The 21,867-nt window shown below is 47.8% G+C and overlaps 1 protein-coding gene across 6 annotated transcripts in view; it reads left to right on the top strand.

The window, feature by feature from the left end:
- SPTBN1 (spectrin beta, non-erythrocytic 1) overlaps positions 1-21,867 on the top strand; it is a 199,024-nt gene extending 177,157 nt beyond the window's left edge. For 4 of the 6 annotated variants that reach the window (XM_021088218.2, XM_021088219.2, XM_085019295.1 and 1 more), the window contains 13 exons: positions 1,049-1,179; positions 2,441-2,645; positions 3,260-3,634; positions 5,398-5,642; positions 6,725-6,863; positions 7,609-7,693; positions 9,699-9,895; positions 10,789-10,901; positions 11,588-11,651; positions 16,011-16,249; positions 17,688-17,861; positions 19,727-19,769; positions 20,536-21,867. In XM_021088218.2, coding sequence (XP_020943877.1) covers positions 1,049-1,179; positions 2,441-2,645; positions 3,260-3,634; positions 5,398-5,642; positions 6,725-6,863; positions 7,609-7,693; positions 9,699-9,895; positions 10,789-10,901; positions 11,588-11,651; positions 16,011-16,249; positions 17,688-17,861; positions 19,727-19,769; positions 20,536-20,754 — 2,229 coding nt within the window. In that variant the 3' untranslated portion in view covers positions 20,755-21,867. Of the gene's footprint in view, positions 1-1,048; positions 1,180-2,440; positions 2,646-3,259; positions 3,635-5,397; positions 5,643-6,724; positions 6,864-7,608; positions 7,694-9,698; positions 9,896-10,788; positions 10,902-11,587; positions 15,246-16,010; positions 16,250-17,687; positions 17,862-19,726; positions 19,770-20,535 lie in introns of all 6 variants that reach the window. The other 2 variants (XR_002342956.2, XR_014841956.1) reach the window with 1 other exon arrangement.

Genomic DNA, 21,867 nt, shown 5'->3' with positions numbered 1-21,867 from the left:
CCGTCCCCACCCTACGGAGCCTCAGCCAGCCTTGGACCCCAGGCTGGTACACCGCTGAGGGTGTGTCTTTGTGAAACATTTCCTTGTTGCCTTAGTCACGGAGGCAGTGTGGTGTGAACAGGTGGCTGGAACCTGGCTTTTTGCCCCTGGATACAGAGTTTTCCTGTCTAATTACCGATCTGTTATTAAGACTGGGTTCATCCTGCCCCACTTTTAAAATTTTACATAGAAATTCAGGAGTTCCTGTCGTGGAGCAGTGGTTAACGAATCCAACTAGGAACCATGAGGTTGCGGGTTCGATCCCTGCCCTTGCTCAGTGGGTTAACGATCCGGCGTTGCCGTGAGCTGTGGTGTAGGTTGCAGACGAGGCTCGGATCCCGCGTTGCTGTGGCTCTGGCGTAGCCTGGCAGCTACAGCTCTGATTCGACCCCTGGCCTGGGAGCCTCCATTTACCGTGGGAGCGGCCCAAGAAATGGCAAAAAGACAAAAAAATTTAAAAATTAAAGAAATTTGCTGGAGTCCTTTTATGATACTCAAGATATTTTTGAGACAACGTAAAAGTATTTAAGGAGTTGCCAGTGTGGCATAGCAGCTTAAGCTGGTGTTGCTGCAGCTGTGGCATAGGTCACAGCTATAGCTCAGATTCAACCCCTGGCCTGGGAAGTTCCATATCCCACGGTGTGGCCCCCCCCGCCCCCCAAAAAAACTATTTGAAAGTACTCTGACCAGAATGCTGACATCTGCATCTGTTTGACTATGAGGAGTTTCAGCCAGCCAGAGTGCCCTCAGTTTGCCTGGGCTCCATCTCATACCCCAAAGGGTCCCAGTTATCCTGCGTTATCCTCACATCCATCTTTCAGAGTCTCCCACAGTCCAGTCCACATGACGCACTTGAAATGCTCCCTGTTGCACTGCCCATTTCACACCTGTGGGCTTTTTCTTTCTGCCAAGTCTTCTTCAGCTGCCCCATGGTGCAGACAGTTCATCTTCAAGGTGGTACTGGGGTGGAGGGGACGGCTGTGGTTGTGACAGTGCCCTCTCTTGGTAGGATGAGCAGAGTGCAGTCTCTATGTTGAAGAAGCACCAGATTCTGGAACAAGCAGTGGAGGACTACGCAGAGACGGTACATCAGCTCTCTAAGACCAGCCGGGCCCTGGTAGCCGACAGCCATCCTGAAAGGTACGAGCCATTCTGTAAAGGTGAGACTGGCCTATCAGTTCCTCCCAGTCCGGGTCTCTCGCTCTGACCCACACAAAAGAGAATGGGAGCATTCATCTTGAGTAACTGGTAACGTGGATCTTTGGGAAGCATCTTTAAAACAGCCCCAGTGGGCCAGAACTGAACAGGAGAGGTTACACAGCAGGACGGAGCTCTCCAGGGTTGACTGTCTCCTGCTGGCCAAGCCCTGTGGAGAGATTATTGCTGTCATGAGTCAGAAGTACACATCGAATTACATAGATACAGGTTATCAAAGCTTACTCTTGGGTTGAAAACGTCATCCAGTTTAGTCATAATTAGGAAAGTAATTATTAGTTTTAATAGAGCTGCAGATAAGGACACATGGATGGACCTGTACAGTAAAAGGGCTACTGGGAGAGCAAAATGATGCCACTTCCTAATTCTTACACAGAAAGTCTTGAGAAGGCCTAAGGAATAAGATAAAAGTGGGGCGTGTGTGGTACTCCCGCCCTGCTACATACCAGGCTCACACACTCACTCCAGTGCCAGTGTTTTAGGCTTTCTCTGTAATTGCCTTGTATGACTCAGACAAGAATCATCTTTGCACATCAACTGAGACACATGGGAAGTGAGGCTGTGTTGGTGCAGGGGGTCCTTCTGGTGTTCACACCGGATCAGGAGACCCAGGAAAATGGCCTTCCTCATCTCCAAGGACAGGCAGCAGGAAGTCCTTGTCTGCTTTCCTGCTGGAAGAGTCATTCTGGGAGACATTGGAGGGAGGGGGATGGATGCAGCACCCCCAGAACCCAGGAAATGGGAGCAGCAGGGTGCACTCTCCCATCAGGGAGCACATACAACCCAGAGAAAGTCAGGGTGTGTGCAGGCAGGGATGTCATTTGGCCCTTGGGCAGCATGGCACCTGAGAACAGACGGTTTCCAGATCTTGGGTTAACATTTAACATCAAAGGGAGTTCTGACATACAGAGCCGGCAGCGCAGAGCGTCAGGATTGCTCGTTTCCTCTCTCCATCATCATAGTCAGGATGGCCTTTGTCCTCAATTACTGTGTTGTGTTACTTGCTGGCTCTTCTACGTGAAGCTGAGGTCATGATTCAGAATTTTATTTTTTAGGCTGTGTAGGTTAACCCGAAGTTTCCTTGGAGGGATTTTATAGAATGTGCTCCCTTGGCGCTTCCCTCATTTCTTGTCCCCCTGGGGACAATGTGACATTTAAGGTCTCGCACCCCACCCCATCCCTACAGCGAGCGCATCAGCATGCGGCAATCCAAGGTGGACAAGCTGTACGCGGGCCTCAAGGACCTGGCCGAGGAGAGGAGGGGCAAGCTGGACGAGAGGCACCGGCTGTTCCAGCTCAACCGTGAGGTGGACGACCTGGAGCAGTGGATTGCCGAGAGGGAGGTGGTCGCAGGGTCTCACGAGTTGGGGCAGGACTACGAGCATGTCACGGCAAGTACCGCGGGCAGAGCACCGGTTGTTGTGTGGTTCTGTGGTTCGTGGCGGGCTACCCAAGGCCAATGGCCTCCCTTGTCTGTGAGCAGAGAAAACACCCTGGACTCATTTCAGCTCAGCGCTTTTACCCCCTGGTGACTTTGAGATTGTTTAATCTCTGTGCCCTTTTCTCCACTGGTCCATGCCTTGCTCGGCTATGGTGAGTGAGAAGGAACCTGATTTGATCGGACGCTTTAGAGCTGAGATCTGTTAAGTCACGTTTTTTTTCAAAGGACAATTGTGTAATCAAGAAATAAAGTTTTGGAATTCCCACTGTGGCTCAGTGAAGGATCCAGCTTTGTCTCTCTGAGGATGCAGATTCGATCCCTGGCCCTTTTTAGTGGTTTATGGATCTGGCATTGCTGTGAGATGTGGGATAGGTTGCAGATACGGCTTGGGTCCTGTGTTGTGGTTGTGGCATAAGTAGGCAGCTGCGGCTTCAGTTCCACCCGTAGCCCAGGAACTTCATATACCATAGGTGCAGCTGTTAAGAAAAAAAAAAAAAAAAAAAAAAAAGGAATAAAATGGTCACAATCATCTCATTGATTTCTGTACGCTCATCCCTTTTTCAGATGCTACAAGAACGGTTCCGGGAGTTTGCCCGAGACACGGGAAACATCGGGCAGGAGCGCGTGGACACTGTCAATCACATGGCAGATGAGCTCATCAACTCCGGACATTCAGATGCTGCCACCATTGCCGAGTGGAAGGACGGGCTCAACGAAGCCTGGGCAGACCTCCTGGAGCTCATTGACACGAGAACACAGATCCTTGCCGCCTCCTACGAACTGCACAAGTTTTACCACGATGCCAAGGAGATCTTTGGACGCATCCAGGACAAACACAAGAAACTCCCCGAGGAGCTCGGGAGAGATCAGAACACAGTGGAGACCTTACAGAGAATGCATACCACATTTGAGCATGACATCCAGGCTCTGGGCACTCAGGTGGGTGGGGATGCTACCTAGATGTGGTGGGAGGTTTTTTCTCCATATGGCATCTTCGTGCCTCTCTGAGTATCTCTCTGCATTCCTTGGATCCTCAAAACATACCTCAAAGAATTGCCCAAATTAAGGTCACATCCATCCACACACAGGCACGTGCACACATACGCACCACACATGTTGTTGTAACGCTCCATGTGGGAGAACTCTCTAGGCCATAACGTTCCAAGTTGGCCACGTTTGCAGATGTTGTTGGATGAAGATCCCCATTTAAAATAAATAAACCAGATCTAGTCACAGACGTTTACAAGTTACAGACCTTTGCAACAAGAATTTGTATTATGTTCACATGTCCGTCTGGAAGAATTTTCAAAATGATACCTTATTATTTTCCATCAACCAGAGTGAATTATAGATCCAAGAAAAGAGAAAATAAGATTTTAATATTTTAATACGCCTGGCCTCCCCCTCCCCTTCCCCCCCCCCCCCAGTATAAAACAGTTAACACTGAGACTCATTTAAAAGATGTCTGACAACGTGATAATAGCCTAACACTAAGTATATGCAGTAGAATCACACTCTGGTTCACACCCACATTTCTTCAGTTTCTTGTTTAGAAAAATTGCATCCTTTTTTTCCCCTTAAATTTCGTGATGTCAGAGAAGAAGTCTGTTTTCTTCAGGATACCAGCCCTGAAGATATCATGGGGTTTATTTTTACCTTTTTGTCCATATTTTTGGCTTTGTGGGACTTAAGAGTCCCCTGTTGTCTCTACTCAACTTTGCCACTGGAGCATCAAGCAGCCACGGACAGTTCCAAAGTGAAGGGTGTGGCTGTGTGCCAGCAAATCTTTATAAAGTCAGGCAGCCCAGATTCCACTTGGCGCCAACCCCCCTGGCTAGTGTGTCACGCTCTTTGACTTGCTTTGTAGTTTGTTCTGTGGAGGGACCACCTTTATTGCCATTGTCTTCTCCTTAACTTGCCCCTCTGGAAGCAGAGGTTGATCACAGCTGAGGCTCCATTCAGATTAAGTGCCTTCTCCTTTTCCATCAAGGATGCATAAGGTGTGGAGGGAATATTGCAGAGAGATACATGGAGTGACCGAGGGTCTGTACCAGGCAGAATGTAAAAGGGCCCACCATGCCCTGGGAGGGTTTCCTTCAGAGCTGGCAGATTCCCCACTCAGAAGCTGGTCAGCTCCCTGTTCAGTGGCTTTCATTGCATTTAAGGTCCTGGAGCACCATGTGAACGCATCAGGAGCCTGAACCGTGCAATCTGGTGTGCGCTTAGAGCAAGGCCAGCAGAGAAGTGCAGACGCTGGTTTGAATTGGGGCTGTCGTCCTGTGTTTGAGCAACAATTATCGATCATATTTCCAAAAGTCTCTTGGGATATGGAAGTTCAATCACCAGGGAAACCAAGCCCCATTGATTTCTTTTTTGCATCTTCTGGAGAAATTTGTTGTCCTTACCTGTATCACCTAAAGCCATTTATGTGGCCGGGACAGTTATCCAGCTCCCTCTCAGTTTTTCATTCATGGTAAAAAATACCATCTGTACCACGCATTGAGCAAATTAGGTGTTTATTTTTGACTGTAACTGGATGCGTGTACTGTGTTTCTGTATGGTTTTTATGCCACCTCTTGGGACCTTTCCTGACCAGGGCTGCCTTCAGTGTGAAGGCAGGACTGTGTGTGGAGTGAGTGGGTGACAGGTTGACGGGAATGAGGCCCTGATTCTGACACCACTCGCTTCCTGGGACTTTGCAGGTGAGGCAGCTGCAGGAGGACGCAGCCCGCCTCCAGGCAGCCTATGCAGGTGACAAGGCTGACGACATCCAGAAGCGGGAGAACGAGGTCCTAGAAGCCTGGAAGGCCCTGCTGGATGCCTGTGAGGGCCGCAGGGTGCGGCTGGTGGACACGGGGGACAAGTTCCGCTTCTTCAGCATGGTGCGCGACCTCATGCTATGGATGGAGGATGTCATCCGGCAGATCGAAGCCCAGGAGAAGCCAAGGTAATGCTGCCGGTCTCCCAGGTGGGAGCACACCTGGCTCAGGGCCTCCCTCAAGAACCCCGATGCCCAAGCAGGGGTAGGAGGGAGCCGCCGTGCTTCACTCTGTTTCCTGCACATGGCTGTTAGGGAACGAGGGGCCCAGTGTTGTCGAGCCCTGTGGAGCCCTCCCCATTTCTCCCCCAACCCTGTCCCCATGGTCCATGTTCTTCCAGGCTCTCCTGCCCTCATCTGCATGCAGGCCTCACGTTTCAAAGCAATTGCATGCCTTGGGCCTGACTAGCTCTGCCTCACTGTTGAACGAGATGGCTTTTCTGAGTTCTTTTCTCTGTCTGTTTAGACTAAAAACCAGTCTGTCCCTTCTCATGAACCTGACCCAAGATACCTCTTACCCTTGACATCTGCTTTAATGGTGTCTTGGGATTCTTATTTAGTATTTATTCTGTATCTTCTCTTCGGGCACACTTCATGTAGAGCAGTGAAGAGCTGGTAGATGAACAAGCAGGCACACATACCACCTCTTGGCCCCGCTGCTGGCTCCAGCCCCAACTGCAGTTGAGAGATGGACTGCGCTTCAAGAGAAGAAATACGGTTATTATACAAGTAAAGCAGCTGTGTTTCTTAGATCAGGACTTCCCTGTCAGTAGGTTTTGATGGATGAGTTCTCCCAGCTCTACCAGTCAGTGGTTTCTTGGCTAGTTCCTGCTCTGTGTGTCTTCATGACTAAATAAGGAGACAGTATTTTCCGTTCTTCAAAACATGCACGTCCCAACCTTTGGCAATCAACTCACCAGAGTACGGCTGTTTCTGCCTCTGTACCTTCTTAAAGAGTCTGAATTGCATCTTAAAGTGAAAGGTTGAACAGAAATCTGGTGGATTTCCTGGCCTCCAGCTGGAAAAATTAATTCAAGCACGCGTGCGTGCATACGCACACATACACACAAAAGTAGCCTATTCTCAGGTCAAGAAGCTGGTCCTGAATCACACTGTCATCGTTTTGCAGAATGTGTATCAGACCCGAATCACCTGCATGTTGATTTGAAAAGCTTGGTTTCCTAAAGGAAGTACTATTTGTCTAATTTTAGGGATGTATCATCTGTTGAACTCTTAATGAATAATCATCAAGGTATCAAAGCTGAAATCGATGCTCGAAATGACAGTTTCACAACCTGCATTGAACTTGGGAAGTCGCTGCTGGCGAGGAAGCACTACGCGTCAGAGGAGGTAGGGCGCCGCTTTGCTTTGGGGCCCCTGGGGGTGAGTGCAGATGGTGTGCAGATGTGAAATGACTGTTTTGTGAGTCTGTGTGTGCATATGTGTACACACACACACACATAGAAGTCTGAAATACCTACAGGTATTTCAGAACTCTTTGCTTTCTTCCTGTGTGTAGGATCAGACAATTAGGCAAGAGTAGGTGCAGAGCCAGGGCAGTCTCTGAGTCCCCCACATGAGGGTGCACCCTCTCTCACCTCCAGCAGTCCCCTTTGGGTGACACTCCTCTGTCACACATGCCCTGGATCACTTTACTCTTTTGTGGACAGTTGCTAAGTCCAGGTAGGATGCTGGTGATGAAGAGGTAAGTGGTTATCTGTGGGTAGCCAGCCCCCTTAAAGGGCTTACATGTGCGCTCAGGGAGAGTGCAGGGTTTGGCCCCTCTCTTCCTGAGCGTGTTTGCCACGGGGAGCCTGAGTGTGGAGGGGCTCAGTACATTCTTGGCTTCACAACAGAGCAGCTGAATGGAGCCCAGCCTTCCTCCCAGCCCCTTCTGGAAGGAACATCGCCATGCTTTTCTCTCCTCTCCCAGTAGGCAGATAGACTGTGCAACCCTTAGATATTTATTTACTGCTTCATGGTGGTCTCTATGTAAAACATGCTTTTCTTACGTGGAGTGGCCTGCAGAGAGGCAGACTCAGAAGATGGAGTCCATTCTGTTGAGACGTCCCTGGGGTCTTTCTTTTCCTCACAGATCAAGGAGAAGTTACTGCAGTTGACGGACAAGAGAAAAGAAATGATTGACAAATGGGAAGACCGATGGGAGTGGTTAAGACTGAGTAAGGATGTACCTGATCTCTGCTCTTTCCCTATTCACACTGGAAACCGCGAGTTTATTTACCTGCGCTGTTTTGATGTGATGTTATCTCTTAATGATCTGGGGAGTCGTTTAAGGTCCTATTTTTCCATTTCATGCTAATAAGTATTGTTCAGTAGTTCTCAACATCTTTCATCCGTGATTGACTTCATGCGGTAAGTGGGGTTTGAGTGTGGAGGATGACAGGGTGTGGATCCCCTGGGAGGGTGCAAATAGGAGCCCCTCCTCCTCCAGTTACTGCAGAGACAGGAGGATGATGGCAGGTTGGCTTGATGAGGTCTTTGGAAAGCTAACAATGATAAAGATTTTGCAGTGAACTGGGCATTATTCTGGTGTTTGATATATTTTTCTGTATTTACTTCCCACCAGAACCCTCTAAAATAGATTCCATTTAATGTCATCTTATAAAGGAATATGTGAGCTAACACAGTTTATAATACACAGTATGGAAAATAGCATTTGTAATTGGTGTGACCACTGAAGGTAGCCCAGCTGAAGCATTATTTAACTATACTTGGCCAACCTGTGTTTGGGGCTCCAGGCTCTGACCTTATACTACAGCCTTATTCTCAGATACCAGGGCTGCTTCCTAGAAGTAGAACCCAAGGGGCCTCTTCTAAAAAGAGGCTAAGGAAAAAAAAGTAAAAAAGAAGGAAAAAAATAATAAAAGGAGTGTAAGAGAGCTTGTAGAGGCATCTCAACTCTTTTGAAAAATGAAATCCCACTTTGGACTGTTCTTTGGATGAGGATTAGGCCTGTAAATTTTGCCATTTCCCAGGGCAGGTTCACTTTTATTGAGCAAAACCCCGATTACACCCCACTGTGAGCTGGGCACAGGGTGTATGCTGGGCATTCCTGAGGAGGTGACACGTCCCTGGTACAATGAGTCTTCTTGTGCCGTTTCAGAGACACCAGGGTGACACTGATGCGGCCCGCAGCTTTTCTCTTACCTGAACGGCCCCAGGCATTGCTGCTGTGGGTGTAATGAAAATGACTGCCGGCTGTAACAGAGCCGACGTCTGGCCTGCCATCTCACAGCTGCATGCATGGCGGTCATGCTGTGTTTTGTCACATGAAGAAGAGCAGAACGCATAAAACGGAAGCTTTAGCCCATGCTGCCCCCACTTTCTGTAGGGCTGCCAGATCCTTCCAGTGCCCCAGAGTAAAACAGCACTTCCACCCCAGAAAGAAAGGGTGCTTGGTGAATGGCTGCTCTCCCTATGTAGTCTGGTTTATGTAGATTTCCAGTTCCTACAGGGCTCTGAGGAATTCTTCCCTCATTGCAGTAGGGCTGACTGTGCAGAGTATCCCTTCTGGTCCTGCATGGTTGTATAGTAGCCACTGTCCCCCTGGGGCTCTCTAGAACTTGCAGCATGGCTGGTCCAAATTGAGATGTGCCCCAAGTATCAAATGCACATCGGGTTTCAAAGACATAGGAGGAGTTCCCATTGTGGCACAGTGGTTAACGAATCCAACTAAGAACCATGAGGTTGCGGGTTCGATCCCTGGCCTTGCTCAGTGAGTTAAGGATCTAGCATTGCCATGGGTTGTGGTGTAGGTTGCAGATGTGGCTCGGATCCCACGTTGCTGTGGCTCTGGCGTAGGCTGACGGCTACAGCTCCAATTCGACCTCTAGCCTGGGAACCTCCATATGCCGAAAGAGCAACCCTAGAAAAGGCAAAAAGACAACAACAAAGACAGGAAAAAAGAACACAGCTTGATAGTTTTTTATGCTGATTACATGTTGAAAAGATAACAACTCGATATATCAGGTTGTACAAAATATCCTCTTGAAACTAAATTCACTTGCTTTTAACATGGCTGCTGGGAAATTGAAGTGCACACGCCACTCACGTGACATGTTGGCTGGCGCTGATTTATAGACTATAAGCTGTTTGTGCAGACAGCTGCCACCAGAGGGCAGCACCACCCCTGCCCGCTGCACTCACTCTTGGCTCCCTGTGCAGTCTTGGAGGTCCATCAGTTCTCAAGGGACGCCAGTGTGGCCGAGGCCTGGCTGCTTGGACAGGAGCCGTACCTATCCAGCCGAGAAATAGGCCAGAGCGTGGACGAGGTGGAGAAGCTCATCAAGCGCCATGAGGCTTTTGAAAAGTCTGCAGCGACCTGGGACGAGAGGTTCTCCGCCCTGGAACGGTTGACGACGGTGAGTGGCCATTGGAAGCTGGCCTGTCTGCCTGTGGCTCCCGTGGGCAGCCTCTCCTTTCTGCTCACCTCCTGGACTGGGGAGTTCACGTCATTGCTGATTTTTTTACAGCGTTCAGAGTTGTTCTTGGGAGTTGCCGCTTGGCACAGTAGGTTAAGGGTCCAGCTTTGTCACTGGACAGCGAGGATTCAGTCCTCAGCCCAGCCCAGTGGGGTTAAGGATGAAGCATTGCTGCAGCTTTGGCATAGGTCACAATTGCAGCTTGGGTTCAGTCTCTGGCCCAGGAACTTCCATTTGCCAAAGGCATGGCCAGAATAAAGTTGTTCTTTCCGACTTCTGCAATTCTGGGCATCTAAAATGTACCTGCATACTTTTATATTACAACAGAATACTACTGGTGTGTGCATAATGAAGTGGCTTAGTTTTAGTTAGATGGTTCCGTGGCTTTTTTTACCATGTCCCTCACTTTGGGCTGAACCCAAATCCCTACCACAGCACATGAAGCCTCCTACGGAATTGGTGCAGCTCCGACTCAGTGGTGTCTCTGAGCTCCAATGGGAAGCCCTGCACAGACCCTCATGCTCAGGCGCTTCCTTCCTAAGCAAAGTTGAGAGCTGCAGGGTTCATTTAGAAATTAAACCTGATGCCCCAGGGGCACACACAGCTCACAGGGATTCTGCCAGCCTATGGTACAGATCTCTTAGACCTCAGGTTCCTATGGTTTGGGGGTTGTAGCTGCAGTTCCTGTGACCTTAATGCGACTTTGCTGGGGTGTTAGAGCTTGTGGCTATCCCGTGTCGTGCCATGTAGATCACTCAGGGGGTTCACCTGGACCCTTTCCTTCAAGAGGTGGGGTCTGGGGCTCTGCGGAACATCCCCGTGTTCTCCCTCAGTTGGAGCTACTGGAAGTGCGCAGACAGCAAGAGGAAGAGGAGAGGAAGAGGCGGCCGCCTTCTCCCGAGCCCAGCACAAAGGTTTCCGAGGAGACCGAGTCCCAGCAGCAGTGGTGAGTCCTGGGCAACCCATCCCCAAGTCTCCACCTCCTGGTGAGTGGGGTTTAGGGAGCATGTGTTCGAAGCCGGAGTTCTGCTGTGCCTTTCCTTTTAGTCACTTCTGGAGACTTTAGATTATGTACAGTCCCCCCACCCCACAACTTTTGGGGACTCATGTCTGCAGTCACATTGCTATGTTGGCAGTGGAAGTGGAATGTAGAACAGTGCCCTCTGTGCTGTGCACACGTGTGTACACACACACACACACACTCACAATTTCCATGTGATTATTAAATGCATGGAGTGCACCACCCAGATTTTGGGCCGGTGCTGGTGTGGTGATGCTTCCTGAAAGTGCTGGCTGACTTCACACAAAGGGCAGAAATTACTCTCTGTTTCTGAAAGGCTGATTATTTTGCTGTGGTCCAAGCTCCGTGACCACCCCTGATGCCCGCTTTGTGGGGAGTGGTGGTGAGGGGAGGCATGCCTCCGATCTTACTTCCTGTCTAGAGTCAGTTTGAAGCACTTGGAAAGTTTTTCAGAAGAAAGTGTATTGCATGAAAGGGGGCTGCCTGTGTTTCCTGAGAAAAAGCCACTAATACAGTTGACTTGTGTTCGCCCCCCCCCGTGTCTTACTCTTCTCTTCTCTTCTCCCCTTCCTCCTCCTTTCCTCCTCTGTCTTCCCCTCCTCTTCCCACAGGGATACTTCAAAAGGAGAGCAAGTTTCCCAGAATGGTTTGCCGACCGAGCAGGGATCTCCACGGGTTAGTTACCGCTCTCAAACCTACCAAAACTACAAAAACTTTAATAGCAGACGGACAGCCAGTGACCAGCCGTGGTCTGGACTGTGAAGTTCACTACCATTTGTCAAGAACCACTCTTTGCAAATCCTATTGGTTTGACCTTTTTGCCTTCCACTTCACCCACAGTGTTAAATTTTACTTAATTCGTAGCCTTCCTTGGTTCCATATTTGTTTGCGTTTAATTCATGTTTATTTGAGTCTTTTTAACTGATGGATGCTCGGTTGCCTGAAAGCAACATACGTTATTTTTTGTTTATTTATCGTGAGCTTTTTACTTTATTAAGATTTTGCAGCGAAGGCCTTACGTGAGTAATTGAAATTAAATGACATTACAGCAAAATGAAGAAGAAAACTAGAATCTGACAGGTATGACACATCCAAGCCATACTAACAGGGTGCAGTCCTGCACCATGCGTAGCCTCCTTGACAGATGTTATTAACCTGCAGTAGTTACCGAGGATCTAGGAAGACTGGTATATGAGGAGGGGGACTTTGAGTACTGAGATTAAAACCTAAAGCCAGCTGTATAACATTCCATGAAGGATGCAGTCATTTATTGAAAGTGACAAAACAAAAACCAAAAAGAGTTGAGTCTATTTGGGAAGCTCTTTTAGTTTTAGGTGTAGAATCTGAACGGTTTTGAGACCCTTGGGGTCGTGTATTACTTTTTTACAGAGCAGTTCCAAACTCTCTCATTTTTTTTCTGCCAACTCCTGAACTGAGAGCTCTAGGCTTATTTGCAGCAGATAATGCAGCCGGCCGACTGCCGTGGTCACCTCTGTCTGGGTCATGGTCTGCCCCGCTGGGATGCAGAACGTGGCAGGGGTGTGACGGCTCTTCTGGGCACATCTAGGAAGCCTGCTTACCAGACTTCCAGGCCCTCTCCGTTCAGTTGATGACTTCAGGGTGTCAAACTCTTAAAATTTTTCCAACAAATGGAACAGAAGCCATTCTGGTTCACCCTGATTACTTGAACGATGCACTTGGTGGACCATCCCAGGAGCCAGGGCATGCCTCCCGGCTCCAGAAGTCCTTTCAGTGTCTTTGTAGACAGAAACCCCATTGTATGTCTCATACAGATCTTCCGATTCATTTTTCATTTTCTTACAACTTTTTATGGAGCTCTCTGATGAGGAATCTTTTAGGATGGCATTTATCAGACCGCCAGCAGGGATCGAAGATGCTTTAACAAATTCTATTCCTTAGGAATAAAAGCTAACACAAGAGGTGATTTCCTGGTACTGATAAAAGCAAAACCAAACCAAATCCATATTACATCAAAGCCTTGTGAGACATTCACTTGCTCATTTGCCATATTTAGACGTTAGTGGAATCAGAAAACCTGTTGTGATATGTGTTCTCCATGAGTTAAGTCTAATTTGTCTTTTCATTTCATGATGCATGTCTTTTTTTTTTTTTTTCTTTTGTCAGGATAACATCATATAGCATCTTGTTTGTTTTTTTCTCATTTCTATGTACATATCTATCTACTTGCGACTGTAGATGGGTATATAGATAGATGCCAAGCTTCTTATGTTCTGGGGGTAGTATGCACCATTACTGGGTCTCTGCTTTGAAACACACCAAAATTCATTTTCAAAAAATACGGCTTCATCCTTGGTCATTAGGGAGCCCTGACATGTATTTCTGGCTCTAAATTATGTGTCATTGATTTATATGTATATATGTGATGTGTCCATATATATATAAATTTTGTATCATCAGGACTGATAAACAATTTGATGTTTTTTGTATTCAGAAGACCAAAACCAAACCAAAAAAAAGCCACATAAGCACACAAGAAAGGTGTGCTATTATGTTTGTGGCATTTGTCGTCATACCTATTTTTGTCTAGATTTTTAAATTGTAGCTTGCCAAGACATGTTTTTAATTATAATTGGATTGTATCAGAAGAAGAAAAGCTCTTACTCTTCTGAGTTATGGTGCAGAGACTCAAGTTAATGAACTTGAAAATAGTGTTGCTTTGTGCACTTAGAATACCAATCAGGTGTTTCTTGTGCTACTAGTTGTCACGTTGCATTTCTGTTCACCTCCTGATTGAAATATCTCAGGTGTACCCAGCCACTAAAGCATTCTGGACTAATCGCTAAGGAGAAGCAACGTGGGGTGGGGGCAGGGGCGTATCCACATGTACCCACTGTTTGGTCACAGCACTATGATTTGCTTTTGATGTTTGTCTCTAGTGGTGTGTTGTCTGTTGGCATGCTTAAGCACATGTCCATTAAAATTCATTTTGTTCCTTTTATTTTCCTTGTTTTCTTGGTTACTGATTCATTTGCATAAACATTACTCATCTGTGCATTACTGGTTTGGGGTTTTCTCTTTCCTTCTAACTCTAAAGGAAAAAAAAATTTTTGCTGCAGAATTTCCCCTAGAAGAGGCTTCCCCTGGCCTTCACCTACCTTGAAGTCTGACCAAGTATGACAAATTATAGCATTCTTCCAGTAAATCTTCCTCTGTCCAGGTCCTTGCTGTCACTAGCAGTTTTCGAGTCACACCTGCAGCACTAATTTTTTTTTTAACCTGGTTTCTATACACACTAACCCCATGTCTCCCTGGACTCATGCCTGGTACAGGCCTTCCAGACCAATCTCACACTCGCTCCCCATCAGAAGTTTCCTGAAACCTCCCATTAGAACAGATTTGTCAACTTTAAAATCCACTCACTTCTTTTTGACTTAAGAGTTTTGTGTTTTGGTTATTATTCCCCCCTCTGTCTCTCCTTTAAAAGTGAAAGGCAAGAGAGAAATATGTAAATAGCCTTTTGCTCATAAGCTCATGTCCACAGGCTGTCACTTGCAAGTCCAGGATACTCACCAGGCATCTCCTGCCCTAAGAATCCATTTTTTCCCATTGCTCTGTGGATAAAGAGTCCTAATCAAAAGTACCCTTCAGTTGCATAGCCTCTAGTCTCACCTTGAGCCCTGGTGCTAACAGTGATAGTTTCATAGACAGAATAAAAACTTGATCCCCACCCCACCCCTTAGAGAAGATCTAATGGAGCGACCCAGTTCCTGAGAATTGACATCTGAGTGTACAAGCAGAGGTGGCCCTTCTGCCATTGGTCCTGTTGAGGTGGTTGCCGCTAATTTGGTGTCACTTGGCTCCGGGCAGCAGTGGTGGGGGATGTACCTAATGAGCGTGCCATTGACACCTCCATGTCTGTCCGTGTATGAGGGGTGCAGGTCGTCTGTAACCCACTAAAGCGTCAGCCACACCCAGCTTTAGTAACTCGCTAATCCCACGCCCTGGGTGTATCAGCCAGGGGCCGCTCCAGTTCATGGTACCCAGTTGATGGCACACAGGCTGAAAGCGATAATGAACGGAGACCCTGCTGCATTGCCCAAGCCGAAAAGCCAGGAGGGTTACAATATAAATGAGCTTGGGAAGGAACAGCTCCCGAAGACGTCTCCAGCCTGGAGGGTCAGAGCCGCTGGAGGCCTGGCTGTCTGGGCTTTCTCGTCTCAGTGCAGCAAGGCACCGTGATCAACCAACACGTGATGGGGAAGGCCCTGGTTCTGTCTTTGTTTGGGGGTAAATAGCCGTGTGGTGTTGAGTGACTGTGATTGGCTTTTCCAGCTCCTTTAACACAAACTACAACCCACTCACGATACAACTTGGGCAGATGTGGTTACATTGATGTTTGTTGACTTGCCTCATTTCCTTCCAGCTCTTAAGTCCCAAAGTCTAACGGGGATGGTAGATGTGAAGTGCATGATTGCCGTCCTAATTTCTGCATGTGTTTATGACGATGTGTCGAGGGGTGGGGGAGGAGAGCCGGAGAGCATTTTCAGAAAGCAGAGGTCTTTCTTGTCTGACTTTGGGGGAATGCTGTGTAGTTCTGATAGAGTTATCTATCCATCTGTTTGTGAATGCCCTTTCGCTTCAACTTCCAGCCCTTCTGGTGGCGTCCTTGGTTGTAAGGTGGCTGCTGTATAACGTCCGCTCTCATATTTAATATGTGTGATTGTTATCGTTGTCCTTTTGTTTTAAAGTAACCTTAAGAGGAAATGATCTGAGTTCTCTTAGAGAAAATGGATTGATCAGAGGAGCAGAGTGCAGTAAAACTCAGCCTAGCATTTCGCTTTTCTCATTTCCCCGTAAACGGGCGGGTATTAATCCATCCCCACCTTCTAATGTCCCTGGTGTCCAGCTGGCTTTGTGGGGTGTGCGATGGTTTTACTGTACTGCCTCGATCTGTGCCAGGCATTTATACACAGCCACGTGTGCGAGTCAGAGCGTATGTGGTCACCCCCGGGGCTCACGGGGTCAGCTGAATGGCCTCTCCGCTGTCCCTAGATGGCAGAAACGGTGGACACGAGTGAAATGGTCAACGGCGCCGCAGAACAGAGGACAAGCTCGAAGGAGTCCAGCCCCATCCCCTCCCCAACCTCCGACCGCAAAGCCAAGACCTCCCTCCCTGCCCAGAGTGCCGCCACCTTGCCGGCCAGAACCCAGGAGACGCCCTCGGCCCAGATGGAAGGCTTCCTGAATCGGAAGCACGAGTGGGAGGCCCACAACAAGAAAGCCTCAAGCAGGTAACAGCAGCAGAGGCTGAGGTGGTCCCGTGGGAGGTCGGCTCATTAGAGGTGGCGGCAGGCCGCTCCTGCTTGAAAGGGGGGCGACACTGGGGAGTGGGCATGTGGCACTTTTTATTCACGGAGAGAAGTGGGAGTTCCGTGTGCGTGGAAGTGTCAACAGGAGGCCTTTGTTCTCCTGAGAAGGAGTGCTCTAGATTAAGGTGCAGGAGTGTTCCCTGGAGTGAAATGACTTCACTGTTGCTTTCTCTTTGAGGGGTGTTTTAGCACATTCCCCACTTCCCCTCCCTTACCTCCATATCCATCTGTATATTTGTTATCTCCCGGTAGCCTTCCTTGTATTGTTTCCATTTACAAGTGAGAAAAACAGAAGCTCTGAGAGGTTAAGAAAGCTCACCTTGTATAGTAACGTAGTAAATGGCAAAGCTAGGGTGAGACTCATCTGACTCTACAACCTGTGTGCTTAACTGGTAAGCTAAACTGCCTGGGGGGCCAGCATGTGTGGTTGTCCATGTTGTACACTGTACAAGGAAGTCCCATCTGAGAGCTGCCATCCACGTTGAGGACAGTATGGACTTATTTGCCAGTACAGTTGGGTGGCAGTAAAGTGCCTTGTTCTAAGAAAATCAGAATATCCTGGCCATTTGCCATGTCATGGGGAAAAGCCTACCTTTTTCTAATTCAGTGCTACCATAAGTGCCAATGGCCCTGGATCTGCCTCCCTGTCAGGTTGCCAGCCCACATCAGAGAATGAAGCTAAGGCTGAGGAGCTGCTTAAGGACAGGCATGTTACCAGTAAGGAGCCTGGCCTGTACCCCATTACCACAAGAGGGTGCTGCGGCAAAGAGTACCAAACACCAACCAGAATTTTTCCCGTCAGAGCCAAGAGTACCTTTATTTAATAAAAGAAGGCACTGTGTCTTTCCTCAAATTCAGAGTGAGAAACAACCCTCAAAAGCCTGCCACCATAGCAACAGGTGCCTTGTCTCAGGCAAACACATAGGAATAAAGTTCCATTGTTTCTTTTTTTTTTTTTTGTCTTTTTGTCTTTTTGCTTTTTCTAGGGCCACTCCCGTGGCATATGGAGGTTCCCAGGCTAGAGCTGTAATTGGAGCTGTAGCCGCCAGCCTATACCAAAGCCACATTAACGTGGGATCCGAGCCGCATCTGTAACCTATACCGCAGCTCACGGCAACGCCAGATCCTTAACCCACCGAGCAAGGCCAGGGATCGAACCCGAAACCTCATGGTTCCTAGTTGGATTCATTAACCACTGCGCCATGACGGGAACTCCTGTTGTTTCTTTTTTAGCAGAATTTAGGAAGGACTTTTAACAAGAAATCAGAGAATGTTGTGTGGGGATTATTTTCATCTTAAACTCTTGGTTCTTGAAGGGAGTGTGCAGCAGAACCCTGACGTCCCTTTCTTTACTGCTCAGGTCCTGGCACAATGTTTACTGTGTCATAAATAACCAAGAAATGGGTTTCTACAAAGACGCAAAGACAGCTGCTTCCGGAATTCCCTACCACAGCGAGGTCCCTGTGAGTTTGAAAGAAGCCATCTGTGAAGTGGCCCTCGATTACAAAAAGAAGAAACACGTGTTCAAGCTAAGGTGAGGGTTGTCAGAGTGGGTGTGTGTTCATTTTCACCCTCGGGGATCGTTTCCTTAGACGGATGCTATCATCCATCGGTTCCTCTCTCTCATTTAAAATATCACTGATAGGAGTTCCCTTCATGGCTCAGTGGTTAACGAACCCAACTAGGAATCATGAGGTTGCGGGTTCGATCCCTGGCCTCGCTCGGTGGGTTAAGGGTCCAGGATTGTCGTGAGCTGTGATGTAGGTTGCAGACATAGCTCGGATCCCGCGTTGCTGTGGCTGTGATGTAGGCCAGCGGCTGTGGCTCTGGTTTGACCCCTAGCCTGGGAACCTTCATTTCCTGTGGATGCAGCCCTAAAAAGAAGAAAAAAAAAATCACTAATAAAGCAACAAACTGGATAGACACACACCTTGGTTAGGATGCTGGGCATTGTGGCCTGACACCAGCATATTGGTGGTTAATGGAACAGCTGAACACTGAAGAAAAGGAGCTTTCACTTTCAGAAGCTGGAATTTAGTGTTTCCTAAAACATGGTGAGCTGTTCACATTTCACAGTTTAAGGGAAGCTTAGAAAAACAGCTTCCCCATCTTTGCAGTTTATCCAGACCCAGGAGATGCTGTTCTTTACTCGTGACTTATCTGGAGATGGGTCAAGTGAGTCATCCTGGAGCCGGATGGAGACAAATAGGAAGCCGGGGTGGGGTGGGGTGGTGGTGGTGCTGTGCTCCCCTGACCCAGCGGCTGTTCCAGATGGTCCCAGAAGCATCTGGTTCCAAGTATCTCTACCCTGTAGAATACAAACAGCCCCCCACAAGAGAGGATCCAAGCTCAGGAGTTCTGCTTATACTTGGAAATGGAAAGAAAAAAAAATCAGTTTTTTTTTTTTTTTTTTCTTTCTCTTGCTTTTTTGGCCATGCTTATAGCATATGGAAGTTCCTGCCACAGCAGCAACCTGAGTCACAGCAGTGACAATGCCAGATCTATAACCCACTGAGCCGCATGGGAACTCCCAAAGTCAGTTCTTCTTTAAAAAGAATTTAAAAAGTAAACATGTTAGTGAACATGTTGACTGGTTGCTTTGGATCTGAAAAGGTTGGGTCCTCAGTTTCATGTGTGTCTCGTGCCAGCTGGACAAGGCCAAGGACCTCGAAGGAGAGCAGTTCAGATGATGTGATGTCTTGAGCTCTATTGACAGGCATATGGGCTCCAAGGGACCTGGGACACCTTACACACTTTAAGGCCAGGAGCAGATGGCCAGCCTCCCTCTTTGTACTTTCTTGATGCAGCTTCAGAGGGTCGGGGTATTGACGAGGACACCAAACCCCTGTGTACCCACAACACCCCTTCGTCTTGACTGCAGCAGTGAACTAGGGTACCTTCCCAGCCAGTGGCCTTTCTGGGTGGTGACCATGGCCTCGCAAGGGCAGTTTCTTCCATTCTGAGACATATGTGAGGGAAATCTAGGAGACTTTTTCGGTGTCAGTTTCGAAAGTATGGTATTTGTAAATGTGGCAGATGTAAGTTCAGGGCAGAATTTCAAGAGGGCTCAAAAGCTTTTTAAAGAGCTTTCTGTTACATTCAGTTTAAAGCAATGATCAGACCCCCAAGTAGTCTTAGCCACGACGGATCCAGGTGTCGGTATGCCTGGAACTTTTTTGATCCTTCCCATGATTGAACCACCCCAGTACCTGTGTCTCATGGCCCAATTATCTGGCTTCTTGAGGTCCAGGGGCGGCTGCTGGGCCCCAGCGGACTCTGATGGGCATTGCTGGTATGATCCCTGTGACCTGCTTGGATCCCACATAGGATATGCCGCCGGCTGGGGGAGATTTTTCTCTTAAGTTATACTGTGATTGACTTTCTTCCTTCCAATTACAGACTAAATGATGGCAACGAGTACCTCTTCCAAGCCAAAGATGATGTAAGTTTCTAAGATGTATTTCTCTCAAATACTTGGCTTGGGTTTGTGGGACGATGAGCTTTATTTCTGATGGCCTTCACATAAGTGATGACCCGTGGTAGCTTCTGTCCTGAGGAGGCAGCGAAGATCATCTCACTGTCCTGGCGGGGGAGCTAACACAGTCCCTTGAAGTGCCTGGGAACGAACTGCCCTCCCCCTCCCAGTGGTGAGGCACAGGGAGATGGTCTCAGGACTGGTTGTAGATCCTGCAGCCCAGTCAGGAGCCTCCCCACTGCACCCACTGTACCCCATTACTTTTAACTAAACTTTGCATGGCTGTGCTTCTCCTTGAGGGGAGAGCAGGTTGGCTGCTGAGGCAACAACATGTGTTGGGCTTTGAATTTGAAAAAGCAACCTCTATTAAAGGTATGCAGTGTTGTATTCCAAATACATTTCAATTTTTTAAAAAAAAAAAAAAAGAAAAAAGCATCTTCTAAGGTGGGACCTGACCCCCTGCTGTGGACCAGTGTTCCAGCTCGTCCAGGTCTGTAGGGCCACACGCTAGAGTGAGGACCTTCAGGTACTGTAAACGGAATTCGGGTGCGAGTTGACCCCCGCGTTCACTACCATCCTGACCGAGCAGAGGTTCGTTGGGGAACTGCTGTCCCCTCTCAGTGAGGCAGACACCCTATTCCCACAGAGGCTCAGATGGTCACCCAGGTGAAGGGAGAGCATCCCATGCCGTCCCTCTTAGCCGAGTCTCCCCTGTGTCCCCTCCTTGGTCCAGGAGGAAATGAACACGTGGATCCAGGCCATCTCCTCCGCCATCTCCTCTGATAAACACGAGGTGTCCGCCAGCACCCAGAGCACGCCAGCATCCAGCCGGGCTCAGACCTTGCCCACCAGCGCCGTGACCATCACCAGCGAGTCCAGTCCCGGCAAACGGGAGAAGGACAAAGAGAAAGACAAGGAAAAGAGGTTCAGCCTTTTTGGCAAGAAGAAGTGAACTCCTTTCCTTCACCTCCTGCCCTCCTCTTACCTTTTCAGTGACGTTCCAGCATGCAAGCTCAGAACCAACACATTACTCTCTGTGCCTAAATGTTCCTCAATGTGGTTGATTTTTTTTTTTTTTTAATTTATAGAGCATTTCTCGGGGACGGGGGGTGGGATGGGGAAAATACACCTAAACACTTTATCTCCAAGTTACAAAAGTTTGAGGTGCAGAGGGAAGACCAGATTTTTTTTAACGAAATTATATAGATTAGATCTCGATATTTAAATCGTTCCTCAATTTTGTGAGGCTGTGTTGGAAATAACCCGCCTCTAGTGCTGTTGGTATGCAAGGCAGCGGTGCTTAAACAATATTTCCTGTGCTCACCACAGACAAAATGTACCAATTTCCTGATCCCATTCTCCTCCATTTACTTCCAGTGGTTTCCTTGAGTCTTGACTATTAGAAGTACCCATCCTGGGTCTAACCTGGATTAAACAGATTGTGTATTATGATCTGGCTGCAACCACAGTACAGCTCCATTATTAACTCTTACAGACCAAACCATTTGTATCTGGCATCACTTACTAACACACAACCTGCAGCTTTTCTGCATCAACTGCGACGGTTAAGAATGTCGGTATACAAGAAGGAATAGAAAACTGATACTGTTTTAAATAATCTGTAATTTCAATTTTTTTCTTTTTTTGCTGAAATACATTATATTGTATGTTTGAGATAATTCTAGTACAAAGTATAATAAAACTAGATGTATAATAAACCCTTTGAATCATTGGTAAGTGTACAAGTGAAACTGAAGCATTTACTGGACAAAGTCATGTTACCCTAATGGTTACTTGCTTGTGCGTTGCCACACTGTGTTATAATTTGCTTCATGACCTTGCTATTTGATACATAGTGTGCATTTCTCTGTCACTGTAACGATTGTAATGACAAATTTTCATCTTACTGCACAATCAAAATGGCATTGATAGGAATGAACTCCAGAGGCTGGGCCTGAGCAGGGGGTGGTCACTCAGGCCCGGTGCTCAGTCGTCTGACCTGTACCTCTCAACTTTTGCCCTATCTGTTAAATATATGCTATGTCATTAAATGCTTTTAAATCTA

This window comes from Sus scrofa, chromosome 3, assembly GCF_054392235.1.
Source record: "Sus scrofa isolate SSC_HxYL_T2T_F1_AM1 chromosome 3, Sscrofa_HxYL_maternal_Yorkshire_Landrace_v2.0, whole genome shotgun sequence".
Taxonomy (NCBI): domain Eukaryota; kingdom Metazoa; phylum Chordata; class Mammalia; order Artiodactyla; family Suidae; genus Sus; species Sus scrofa.
Note: the sequence above shows the minus strand (reverse complement) of the source record. Positions and strands in the feature narration are given on the sequence as shown.